The sequence below is a fragment of the Chiloscyllium punctatum genome, chromosome 41 (genome assembly GCF_047496795.1).
Source record: "Chiloscyllium punctatum isolate Juve2018m chromosome 41, sChiPun1.3, whole genome shotgun sequence".
Taxonomy (NCBI): domain Eukaryota; kingdom Metazoa; phylum Chordata; class Chondrichthyes; order Orectolobiformes; family Hemiscylliidae; genus Chiloscyllium; species Chiloscyllium punctatum.
In genome coordinates, this window is record NC_092779.1 from 45,116,324 (window position 1) to 45,129,852 (window position 13,529).

Consider the following 13,529-nt stretch of genomic DNA (forward strand, 5'->3'; position numbering starts at 1 on the left):
TGCTTTCTCTTTGCAGATGCTGCCAGACCCAGAGTTCTTTCAGCAATTCAGGTTTGAAACACATCAACAAAAGTATTCTTATGATGCAGCAACTCAGAACACCTCATCTCAGAGAAAACGGTGAATCTTACTTAAGGGGAAAGGCTTCTTTCGTACTGACATGCAGCTTTAATCACTCCAGCACAAGAACAAATGGATATATTCTTCATTTACATTCAGGTATTTTACATTTCAATAGCACTCATTTCCGTGTTTAAAACAAACACCATGCACGTCGCAGACCACTGGACAGCAGGTGAACAAAAATGGTGGTGGAGCGGAAGAGAAAAAGCAACAAGATCAGAAAAAGGCTAAAAATGGCTATACATCCTAAGAAGTTCAAATGCATCAGGTGACAGAAACTGTAAGATTACGTTAGAATTGCACACCTACTGCTATTCTATAGCATGTTTCAGTTGCTGGGTGGAACACATTCCGTTTAAGATAAATTAGCTCTCAAGTTGTTTTAATTAATGTATGAGAAATTCGTTGCGAAAGCAGGCAGCCTACTCCATGCTATTATGCAAATTTAAAGAAATGCGATCAATGATTGAGAGCTCCTGCCTCCATGTATATGCAAAGCAACAAGTCATGAAGTTTATTAGGTCTGCAAACAGGCACTTTTCCTCAGTATATTAACCCAAACTTACACAGAAATCATTTAACACGTTGCTCACGTAAAATAAATCTACAAAGGAATGACGCAAGCCAAACTGAGAACAGAACCATTAGAGTACACGTAATCATGCATATGGTAAGGAATCAATTTGTTGCAGTGCTCGCACCGTCAGGAAGAAGCGCAGACTTCAGAAGCATTTCCTTTTTGTGAATTAAAACTTAGTCACGTGGGGCGGACGCCGCTTCCGCGAAAGCCAGCACGGCTCCGCCCCCTCGCCATTGTGACATCACAAACCACGGCACCCACCCCCCGGTTTCCGGGCCGCGCTGACGTCACACTCGGCTCGCGGCCGACACGGCGTTGGAGCGGTCCCGCGTGCCGGACCTGTTGCAGCCTCGGGCGCCGCTCCGGACAACAACCGCTCGCGCCATCCCCCGCCCCCCCCCCCCGCGCCCCAAAGATAACCCGGTCAACCGCCTTCGGTCTACGCGCAAAACATAAACTTTACACACTCTTTTATCCCCCTCCCCTTTTCTTTTGTTCTGAAGCTTTTTCCACTCAATGTTGAGTGGAAGAGACAAAAACATCGCACTGATTGCTTTTTAAAATCTTGGTGTTTCTCTGTCTCCCCTCAATAAACTTAAGCGAAGACTTCTCTGCAATGCGTCGTGTGTTTTTTTTAAAAATACATTCCAGTTTGTGTGTGTTTTTGTTGTTGTTTCCGTGATGCCACATGCACGCTGACGGTCGCTTTCTCACCGATTCAGAATTTGACAAGTTACAGACGGACAATAGAGGGTCAGGGAGGGACCGAGCTGAAGGAGAGATAATTTTGGGGGGGGGGGGGTCTTTTTTTTATTTTGGCGGGGTGTCGCTATCTGTGGAACTGGTCGAAGTCAGTGCAATCTTTAATGGAACCGAGTTGTGTGTTAAAAAGAGTAGGGAACGTGTCACCTTCCTCGTTTAAACACTGCCGTCTGCCGAGTCAGAGGTCACCGCAAATCCAAAAAAATTAAACTCACGGAGGGGGTGGGAGGGAGGAAGGAAGAAAAGAAACCTTTCCAATCCAAACTGTAATGGAAGCCTTTCAAACATCTGCAATCTCTCCACTTCTCCATTACCTAAAGGCTCTGAATAATTCACATCCGCCGACTGCAGACAGTAACCCTTTCTTTGAAGAATGGTGGTTGGAGAAGGAAGGGGGGGGGGGGGTGTAAGACACGAGAATGCAAACATTGCACAGTGTGACCATGTGGCAAACAAGCAAAAAAAAAATCAAAAAAAAAGGAACTAACCTCAAACCTTTTCTCCGCGCAACTTGTTATTTAAAAACCCAAACAAAACAGGGCAGAGAGAAATGGTGGAACTGTAGTCCAGATGTAAAAGAGGGGGGGGGGGAGGAAAGAACCTGCTTGGAAATAAGAGTTCGACAACAAGGCAATGCAGGTTGCCATTAATCCCAGCAGAAACAAACGGTGGCGGCAGAAAGATCCAAAATGGGGGGCAAAGCGGTGCTGGCCTGGCCTGGCCTGGCCTGGCCTGGCCGGGCCGTGGGGGGGGGGGGAGCGACCGTGTGGAGGAGCAAGAGCCTGGCGTCGATGGATCACCAGGCGAACAAACAACTCAACTACTGGCTGGAGAAGCATGATCGCTTCCCCTTCCCTCCTCGGAATCAAGCTTCGCAAAAATACAACAACAAACAGGCCTGATCAACAACCACTTCAAAAAAAATATATACATATATATATATATAATTAGATGTGATCGGGCAAGGGACGGGCCGGACTGTCACCGAAACACACACTCCCCTCTGTGGATAGCAACATAAAGAGATAATCCATTAAAGACAAACACATAATTGTCCCTATGTTTGAGGAAATAAAACGAGAGCCATACAATGGGGATACCTTACAGCATTAGCGGCCAAAAATCATAAACAAAAAAAAAATATGCCTCGCGCTAACAAGGGCATAATGTTGAAGCCTAACGACCTCCTTCAGGGGGAAAAAAAAACGATCTTTTCAAACTTCTCAAGTCACTTACTAATCTTTTGTGAATTATATTCCTCTTGGGTCTTTCTCTGGTCATCCTGTTGTCCCAATTTTCTTTGCGAGGAGGAGAAAATTCCACATGAATCAATCTCGTCGATGTGGATAAGCCCTGGCTGGTCTATATTTACAAAGCTCCCTCTCCGTGCTGGCCGTGCTTGCTCTCCTTTTGATTAAATCCGAAGTTGGGAGGGAGGAAAAAAATAAATAATTCACTTCAATAAAACATCTCTCTTTTTTTTTCAGAACAACATAGCTCGTCGGCACCAGGTACAATTACTGTTCCCGAGCAACACGAAAATGACAAAGTAAAAAATAAGCTACGTATGGTGAAGTTACATCTTGGATAAGAAAAAAAAACATGGGGGGGAGAGAGAGAGAGAGAAGGGGAATAAAATAATATAGTCACGTTCTGTACAGAGACAGACGAGAGTCTCAAACACACACACAACTCAAGCTCATACTCACACTCCCACCAATCACATCCCTTTAACTTTAAATGGCTACGTTAGGACGCTCCCGGCCACGCACACTCAGTATAGCCCCTGTCGGAAAGCTCATGAGCTGCAGTATTGCCTGGGACTTCCCTTTTACCGTCTCCGTCATTCTCTGTGCTCTTCTTCTTCTCTCTCTCTCTCTCTCTCGAATCGATCTGTCTTTCTTCGCCACGCTCCGTCACTCTCCTCTCACCGTATCCTTCTGTGAACGCACAAAACACCTACAACTTGCATTCGCATAGTGCCTTTCACAATCTGCAACCAATTAACTGCTTGTTCTAAAAAAGTGAAGTCGCTGCTGTATTGCAGGAAATGCAAGCTCGACTCAGCAAGGTCCCACGACGTGATAGTGACCAGAGAATTATTTTGCTGGTTGAGGGATAAATACTCTACCCTTCATCAGAATAGTACCATGAAACTTTGTATTTTTCTTTGCATTCATAGAAATTCAGACATACTGTTACAGAATACAAAGCGTAGGTCAGGGAATTATCACTTACAGCTGGAACAATGATGAATTGGTGAACCTCTTCAGTTGTAGTACCGTCAGTAAAAATCTTAGCACTGGTTGCTTCTCAGTCTGAGTTATACAATATAACAGAGACTTCAGTTTAACTTTTCATCAAAAAGATAGTGAGGTTCCCATGAAGGATTCTCCTACTTAACCTTTCCCCTTGCCTGAAGGGTGGTAACCCTCAAGTTAAACCACCATCAGTTGTCTCTCTCTAATGAGAGAGTGGCTCAATGGCCCAGCAAGACTATGGCAACTTCACCACCATCAGCGATGCACTGACTTGTCAGTTCTGATTTTGTCCTCAAGTCTCTGGAGTGGGATTTGAGACACAATTTTCTAATTCAGACGCAATGACTGCTGCCACTGGCCAACACCTGACACCTGTAACATCGATATGTAATGTGTGCGCACCCAACCTTTCCTACTTCCACACTGATGGTGGAAACCTTGCCTGCCATTAGAGTAAAACAGAAAACTGCAGTGCAACAAGATTTAAATACAAGATTCCATATGAAATCAGAAAATTTAGGATACCCCATCCTGATAGAAGCAGAAAATCACTGGAGATCCATAGCATGTGAATCAGCATGTGCAAAGGGACAGGACAAGTTAATGTTTCACATTACTGTATACAGTTTGCATCAGCAAGCAAATAAATTCAGTTTATGGTTATTAATTTCATTTAACTCCAGTCATAGAATCATAAAGTCATAGAGATGTACAACATGGAAATTGACACTTCGGTCCAACTCGTCCATGCCGACCAGATATCCTAAATTAATCTAGTCCCATTTGCCAGCACTTGGCCCATTTCCCCCAAAACCCTTCCTATTCATATACCCACCCAGATGCCTTTTAAATTTAGTAATTTTACCAGCCTCCACTACTTCCTCTGGCAGCTCATTCCATACACACACCACCCATTGCATGAAAATGTTGTCCCTTAAGTCCCTTTTAAATCTTTTCCCTCTCACCCTAAACCTATGCCCTCTAGTTCTGGACTCCCCCGCCCCAGGGAAAAGACTTTGTTTATTTACGCTGTCCATTCCCCTTATGATTTTATGAACCTCTATAAGGTCACCCCTAGCCTCCAATGGTCCGGGGAAAACAGCTCCAGCATATTCAGCATTTTCCTATAGCTCAATCCTCCAACCCTGGCAACGTACTTGTAAATCTATTCTGAACCCTTTCAAGTTTCACAACAGCCTTCTGATAGCAGGGAGACCAGAATTGCACACATTATTCCAAAAGTGGTCTAACCAATGTTCTGTACAGCTACAAAATATCATCCCAACTCCTTATCTCAATGCTCTGACCAATAAAGGGAAGGGTACCAATATCCTTCACTACCCTATCTACCTGCGACTTCACTTTCAAGGGAACTATGCAGCTGCACTCCAAGGTCTTTTTGTTCAGCAACATTCCCCAGAACCTTACCATTAAGTGTATACATCCTGCCCTGATTTGCCTTTCCAAAAGGCTGCATCCCACATTTATCTAAATTAAACTCCATCTGCCGATCCTTGCCCATTGGCCCATCTGATCAAAATCCTGTTGTACTCTGAGATAACTTTATTTGCTGTTCACTACTCCTCCAATTTTGGTGTCATCTGCAAATGTACTAACTATGCCTCCTGTGTTCACATCCACATTATTTATATAAATAACTAAAAGCAGTGGACCCAGCACCGATCCTTGTGGCACACCACTAGTCACATGCCTCCAGTCTGAAAAGGAACCCTACATGTAAATTCTATCCCTCCGGATTCCCTCCAACAATTTGCCCACCACCGATGTCAGGCTCACCAGTCTTTAGTTGCCTGGCTTTTCCTTACCACCATTCTTAAATACTGGCATCACGTTAGCTAACCTCCAGTTTTCTGGCACCTCACCTGTGACTATTGATGATACAAATATCTCAGCAAGGAGCCCAGTAATCACTTCCCTAGCTTCCAGCAGAGTTATAAGGTACCCCTGATCAGGTCCTGGAAATTTATCCACTTTTATGCATTTTACGACATCTGGCACCTCCTCCTCTGTAATATGGGCATTTTTCAAGATGTTACCATCTATTTCCCCACATTCAATATCTTCCATGTCCTTCTCCACAGGAAATACTGATTCAAAATACTTGTTTAGTATCTCCTCCATCTTCTATGGATCCTTGCTGATCATCGAGGGACCCTGTTCTCTCCCTAGTTACCCCTTTGTCCTTAATGTATTTATAAAAATCCTTTGGATTCTCCTTAATCCTATTTGCCAAAACTGTCTCATTTTCCCTTTTTGCCCCCTGATTTCCCTCTTAAGTATACTCCTGCTGCATTTATACTCTTCTAAGGATTTACTCAATCTCTGCTGTCTATACTTGACATATGCCTCCTTCTTTTTCTTAACCAACATCTCAATTCCTCTAGTCTGTACAATGAGAAAAGAAGATAAGTCACTGTTTTTGTCACTAAGTACACAAAAATGATCCTGACAAATTGCTGATTTCAGGAGTGTTGGGAATTCATTATTTGCTCAAATTTCAGACCTAGCTTGCATTAGATCAATTGTGGTCGAGCCCAATTCTGGCCTTACTCAGCACTTTCATAAACTCACTTCTTAGAGACAACTTTTGGTTTGATAATGTGGTGCATGGCTAATACACTGATTATTGGACCTTTCCCAATTTAAGTAATGTCATACATCAGACACACTGATACAGAATATACCGAGTGTAAGTTAACAATTAATCCATAGAGCCAGAATATTATTCACTGATTCCTTCTGAAGCTGCAATGTCATCAGCACAGGTATGCTTTCTCACTCCCAGGTAACTCAGTTAACAGTGGCACAGGACGTGGGTACAATAATAAATTAAAATTTTAAACTTTGTAAATTATATTCCCACCAAGGCATTAAGCATTTTTGGTAATAATGACTCAGCATTAACAAGCAAAATTATAATATGGTCTACCTGACCCTATCTGTCCACTGGCGACTGGAATCATGCAAACAATCTGAAGAAAGTGAGGACTGCAGATGCTGGAGAGTCAGAGTCAAAAAGTGTGGCGCTGTTAAAGCCCAGCAAGTCAAGCAGCATCTGAGGAACATAAGAGTCAATGTTTCAGGCATAAGCCCTTTATGAATGTGGAAGGAGAAGTGGGCTGAGAGATAAATAGTGGAGTGCAGATGGGACTGTGGACAAGGTAGCTCTGGGAAGGTAATAGGTGGATGCACGTGGAGGGTAATGGTGACAGGTAGAGGGGACAGGGTGGAGCAGATAGATAGGAAGGAAGATGGACAGGTAGGATGGTCAGGAGGCCGGTGTTGATTTGGAGGGTTGGATCTGGGATCAGTTGGAGGGAAGGAAGATTTGGAAACTGGTGAAGTCAATACTGATGCCGTGTGGTGAAAGGGTCCTAAGACAAAAGATGAGGCTTCTGCTTCCAGTTGTAGTGGGTTGGATTTGGCTGCGGAGGAGGCCCAGGACCTCCAGGTCCATATAGATCACATCTTCAAAAGTGTGAGAACACTTCTGCTGGGGAAGATCTGGGTGTGGAGGGTGGGGGCATGGACCTAACAAGGGAGACATGGAGGGAATGGTCTCTGCGGAACACAGATAGGGATGGGGAGGGAAATATTCCTTTTTAAATCAGTCACCGGAGAGCAAACATCTTGCCTGAACAAAACCATTTTTAGCACCTTCAGTTCCACAACTCAATTAAACTTATTTCTATAATACAACAATGATATTCCTTTTACTCCAATGAAAACAAATATTGATGGATGATATTACTGTTTCAATTTTACAAATGTGAAAAAAATATAATTTACTAATGATTCATTCACATTTATATTATACGAAATGATTAACAGCATTTTTGCTTCAGTGAATTATTGTTTTCATTTCACTGCAGTAAATTATCATGTTGGAATCAGTAAAATTATTGACAACTGTTGTGTAGAATAAATTTAGGTTCTTATGTAATTGAATTTCCATGCACCTGAGTACTGAAGTATTTTTGTACAAACAAATGACTGGCTCTCTTTTATAATCAGATGTCATCTTGATCTACTGTTAATTAACTTTATTCCTTTGATTTCTAAATATCAAGTTTATTGATCCAACTGTGCAGTGAAGTTTGTTTTATAACAAGTCATTAAACTTATTACTTTGCTTGAAAAGTTGACATTGCAGGTGAACTAAGTGATTGAATTAGGTAACAAAATAGTTTCTGTTTGCCTGCAGATTCTATTCACAGAACAGTAACAGACATCATTAGAGATATTCAGTTTATTATTTTTTTTTATTCAACATTTATCATTTCCCAATTGATTTCATTTGAGCTGTCAGATGATTACAGTTGCAAGGATGTTTGTCAATTTGCTGTACTTTTCCCAAGCGTCTATTATTTGCACGTGGAACTTGGTCAATGCGTGTCAGTAGGCTATTCAACTATGAAGGCATTTGTGAGAAAGCCCAAGCCAGTTATCTCCTGACATCCATGCACATGGCTTTCCATCAGAGGATCAATGAATAGTGGTGATCAAAAGCAGGAAGCTTAGCTAACTTTACCTTCCCAACCTACGGTCCTCGGGCCTGGTGTACCGCCTGAGCATAGATATTTCAGCAGAACGTGAATTGATCTGGGGACTTTTACTTCAGCCACTAACTTAGTTTTATGCCAAATCATTCAGTATCTGAAGTCATCTCAAGATTAGCTATCATTTCATTGCAGATACTTCAGGGACTATTAACAGATGGTCGAGTCAATACATGTAAACAATGTCAGGTTAGCAAAACTTCAACCATTAATATACAAAAAAAGTATTTCAGGTAATAAACCAAGGAGACTGGATTTTCCACCCTGTAATTACAAAAAAAGAATATTTGTGCCAAAGATTTTCTCTTGGTAGAAAGAAGCCTTAATGTCAGTAATGGAATTCTCAATGGTGTACTAATTAATTTAATTTGATGTTATACACCATTTATAGTAAACTTTATTCCTAACTTAATCCTGCCTCTCAAGGTCATCAATACTGCTAACCATTGCTCCATGTGATTTCATATCTGTTCACATCAGATGTTCATGCCTTCTCAACCTTAGGAAGCAACTTAATTGTAAAGCAATCGCTACTCAGGTTTGTGGCATACCACTACCGTCTCAAATCTGGCCTCAATCGTGATGTTTCCAAGAGAAGATTGGCACATGAATTTCACCTATTCAACTCACAAACAAAATATGACCAATTAAGTGAGTTACTAGGGGAAATTCAGTCATCTGTGGAACAATAATCCAGCATGACTTCATGCCTTGAGGAAACAGCTGGAGAAAAATGAAAAGAATGAAAATTTCAAAAGTAGTGATTTTTATTGTGTACATGGACAGCAATTAGACTTCATATGACACTTTTAATATAGTGAAACACCCACAGGATTTCACAGGAACATTAGAAATGGGTTTACATAATAAAAGAGGATTGGAAAGATTTAGAAATTCCAGAGTTTAGGATTTTGATAGTTGCAAGTATGGCTGCTACTGATGGAAGTAATTATATCAGGGTGCTGAACAGGCAAAAACTGAAGGAAACTCTCCTATCTCAGAGGGTTTTGGGGATGGAAAAGCCTATGTACGTATATAGAAATGGCAATATCATCAAGCTATCTGTAAGCAAGTACAAGAATTTTAAAGTTGAGGTGTTTTACTGTAAGTCAGTATAAATCAGAAATGTAGTGGTGATGGATGAATAGAACTGGTGCAAGATAGAGTACAGGCACAGAATTGGATGACTCAAGTTTACAGGCACAGAATTGGATGACTCAAGTTTACAGAAGGTAGAATGTGGGAGGTTGGGCAGGAATGCATTGGATTAGACAATTCAATACAATGAGGGCATGGATAAAGGAATTAGACAACAGTATAGAGTTGGAAATAGGTGGTCTTAGTGATGGCCCCGTTCTGTGTTTGGAAACTCATTCTGGGATCAAGTTGGGCAAGAAGGGTGCTAACAGTCTGGTTTGGACTGAGGACAAGGGAAAACATCAATGACTTGGAGGTGAACTTTGTAGTAAGGCAGAAGATAATTGCTACTGTCTTCTCAACATAAAGTTGGAGGAAATATCTGCTCACTTAATCCTGGATGTTGGACAAGCAATCTGACAAGTTAGAGCTGTTTCTGGGTTGGGCCAGCCCAGAACTAAAGGGCATAAGTTTAGGGTGAGAGGTGAAGACTTAAAAAGGACAATCTTTTCATGTAAAGGGTGGTGTGTGTATGGAATGAACTAACAGAGGAAGTGTTGGTGGCTGGTTCAATTACAATATTCAAAAGGCATCCAGATGGGTATATGAATAGAAAGGTTTTCGAGGGATATAGGCCAAGTGCTGCCAAATGGGACTAGATTAGTTTAGGATATCTGGTCAGATGAATGAGTTGGACCAAAGGGTCTGTTTCCGTGCTGTACATCTCTATGACTCTGTGAAAGAAGTGGCAGTGAAGTAGAGCAGGGATTCAAATGTAAACCATGTGTTTCGAATGAACTAATTCTATAAAAAATAGAGCCATGTAATGGTAGTGCCTTTAACCTCTTATGAAATTTTATTACTATTTCAATGAAATCCCATAACATAGGACAAAAACAAACTCTCTTCCTGAATAATCACCTGTTTTATCATAATGATAACCTCACGGTATGAGTTCTTATCATCCAACACTGTTACTAAGTCTTACTGTATAGTGCCATATCATCTGAATCGGCCAAAGTTTGAAAATTTTCAAGTGAGAGGTTCCAAGGTTCAAAGGTTTTTTTCAAAATGCGTTATTTCTTTGCTGGTAGATAATCAGAACTTACTTCAAGATGTGAGGGAAGTTATTATGAACGCTAAAGAAAGTTGTAAAATGTGACCTTTCACTGTCACTGCCAAGGGGAACATTAAAACTACATTCCCTCCTCATTTTGTGTTTACATGAATTAAATCAAAACCTCAAGATGCACCAGAGCGCTTTATAACTAATCAAGTGTGAAGATAGAAAGTTCACAAACAGCAAAGTCCCACAACAATTACATAATAATGTTTAGATAGAGCCGTGAAGTCATAGAATTGTACAGCATGGAAAAACAGACTCTTCCTTGTCCTTGCCAACCAGATAACCTAAATTAATCTAGTTCCATTTGCCAGCACTTGGCCAATATCTCTTTAAACTCTTCCTATTCATGTACTCATCCAGTTGCTTTTTAAATATTGTCATTGTACCCACCTCCACCACTTCCTCTAGCAGCTCATTCCGTACATGCACAACCCTCTGCATCAAAAGCTGCCCCGTAGGTGGCTTTTAGATCTGTCCCTCTCACCTTAAAACCTATGCTCTCTAGCTTTGGACTCCCCAAACCTGGGGAAAAGCCTTTGGCTGTTCACCCCATCCACACCCCTCATGAATTTATAAACGTCTGTAAGGTCTAATTTGTAATATTTTGAAGCAATTCAGAAAGTATTATTCAGAACACTGGGAAGAACATTTCTCAGTGGGCCATATTCGATGGGCCGAATGGCCTTACTTCCACTCCTATGTCTTATGGTCTTAACATTTTTTTGAAATACTGCCATGAGACCTTTTGGGTTCATCTGAGAATGCAGATACTTTCTCAGTTTAATGCCCCATCCAGAGGAATACATCCTGGCAGTGTAGCACTCCCTCAGCACATTTCTTGTTCAATTCTCTAGAGGGAATATGGACACAGGACATTCTGACTTAGAGGTAAAATTTTTGCTACTGAGTATGACTGACAAAGGAGGGGATGATGAAACAATCTTATTATGTGGATAATTAGGATGAGGCAGCGTCGTATTTGAAAGTAACTCAGAAAATGCTGGACCAACTCAGCAGGTTTGACAGCATCAGTTCTAAAGAGTCATATAAGACTCAAAATATTAACTCTGTATCTTTCTTCACAGATACTGCCAGACCTGCTGAGTTTCTCCAGCATTTTCTGTGATGGTTTCAGATTTCTGTATCCACATTAATGCATTTCCGTAAGGTTTTTAATACATCAATGGAATACTACAGCACCATAAGGACATAAGAACTAAGAACAGGAGTAGGCCATTCAGTCCCTCAAGCCTGCCTCTCATTTCAGTAAATTCAGGACTGATCTGCCCCGGGTCTCAACTCCTGCCAGCTCCTCAAAGCCCTAAACTCAATTTTAAAAATCTGTCTAGGCTCCATGTTTCTAGGGGTGAAGAATTGTAGATATTAACTCCCCTCTGACAGAAGGAATTTCTTTTCATTTTAGTTTTAAATCAGTGTTTCCTTATATCTCACCTAGTTTGAGATTCCCCCTGAAATAACACCACAAGGGCCATTACCCTGTTACCAAGTCATCCTTTATTTACATGTGAATAATATATGACACTGACCCTGCCAGCACAGGGTTGGTTCCTAGAGAAAGCTGAACTCCTGACACTCCTGTTTATATCTGCCAATCAGGGCCCCCTGATTAAATCAGGTTAATAGCCCCAATCAGGAAACTCATATTCTATAAGGTCCACCTGACTGACCTCCTTACAATCACTATACCCTTTCTCAACATCTATCATATCAAGACTCCTCAGAATCCTATATGTTCCAATAAGATCACTCCTCATTCTTCTGAAGTCTAAATAAAGGTGTTCTTGATAAGTGAACCTCTACATTCCAGGAATCAGCCCAATGAATCTCTTTTGAATTGTCTGCAATGTCAGATCCTATTTTAATTACAGGAACCAAAACTGCATGTGTTACTTCAGTTGCAGCCTCACCAATACCCTGTACAGTTCTAATAAGTCTTCCCTATTTTCAAACTGCAACCCACAGAAATGAAGGTCAAAACTCCACTTGCTTCTTCATTACTTGCTGTACCTGTGTCCTGACCTTTTGATTTCATGCACAAGAATACTCAGATCCCTCTGTGCTGCACTTACTTTGCTGTTTCTTTCCATTCAAATAACAGTTAGCCTGTTGATTCTCTCTGCCAAATTGCATGAGTTCACACTTTGTTACATTACAATTAATCTTTTCACCCTTTCTTTTACCCAATTACATTTATCTAGCCATGAACCTGTCTATATCTCTTTGCAGATTCCTTACATCCTTATTACAACATGCCCTCCGTGGGAAAGCAAATCATTTTAGTATTGTCAGTAAATTTTCACAGATTGTATTCTGCCTACTCTTCCAAGTCATTAATATAGATAGTAAAAACATCAAGGTCAGAGGAAGCTCGGGAAGTGATTGCTGGGTCCCTTGCTGAGATATTTGTATCATCGATAGTCACAGGTGAGGTTCCAGAAGACTGAAGGTTGGTTAATGTAGTACCATTATTCAAGAAAGGTGGTAAGGACAAGCCAAGGAACTATAGACCAGTGAGCCTGATGTCAATGGTGGGCAAGTTGTTGGAGGGGATCCTGAGGGACATGATTTATACGTATTTGGAAAAGCAAGGACTAATTAGGGATAGTCAACATGGCTTTGCGTGTGGGAAATCATGTCTCAGGAACTTAATTGAGTTTTTTGAAAAAGTAACAAAGAGAATAGATGAGGTCAGAGCTGTGGACACGATCTATATGGACTTCAGTAAGGCGTTCAACAAGGTTCCCCATAGGAGACTGGTTAGCAAAGTTAGGTCTCATGGAATACAGGGGGATCTAGCCTTTTGAATATAGAACTGGTTCAAAGGTAGAAGACAGAGGGTGGTGGTGGAGGATTGTTTTTCAGACCGAAGGCCTATGAACAGTGGAATGCCACAAGGATCGGTTCTGGGTGCACTAATTTTCATCACTTATATAAATGAT

The 13,529-nt window shown here is 41.3% G+C and overlaps 1 protein-coding gene across 2 annotated transcripts in view; it reads right to left on the reverse strand.

Annotated features, from left to right (window-relative positions):
- The window catches only part of LOC140465027 (protein Jumonji-like), a 449,631-nt gene extending 446,287 nt beyond the window's left edge, over nt 1–3,344 (reverse strand). The window contains exons 1-2 of one of the 2 annotated variants that reach the window (XM_072560822.1): nt 3,175–3,344; nt 2,702–2,872 (exon numbers count right to left, since the gene is read on the reverse strand). In XM_072560822.1, the coding sequence (XP_072416923.1) occupies nt 2,702–2,746 (45 nt within the window). In that variant the 5' untranslated portion in view covers nt 2,747–2,872; nt 3,175–3,344. The other variant, XM_072560821.1, reaches the window with a different exon arrangement.
- Nucleotides 3,345–13,529: the final 10,185 nt, after the last annotated feature.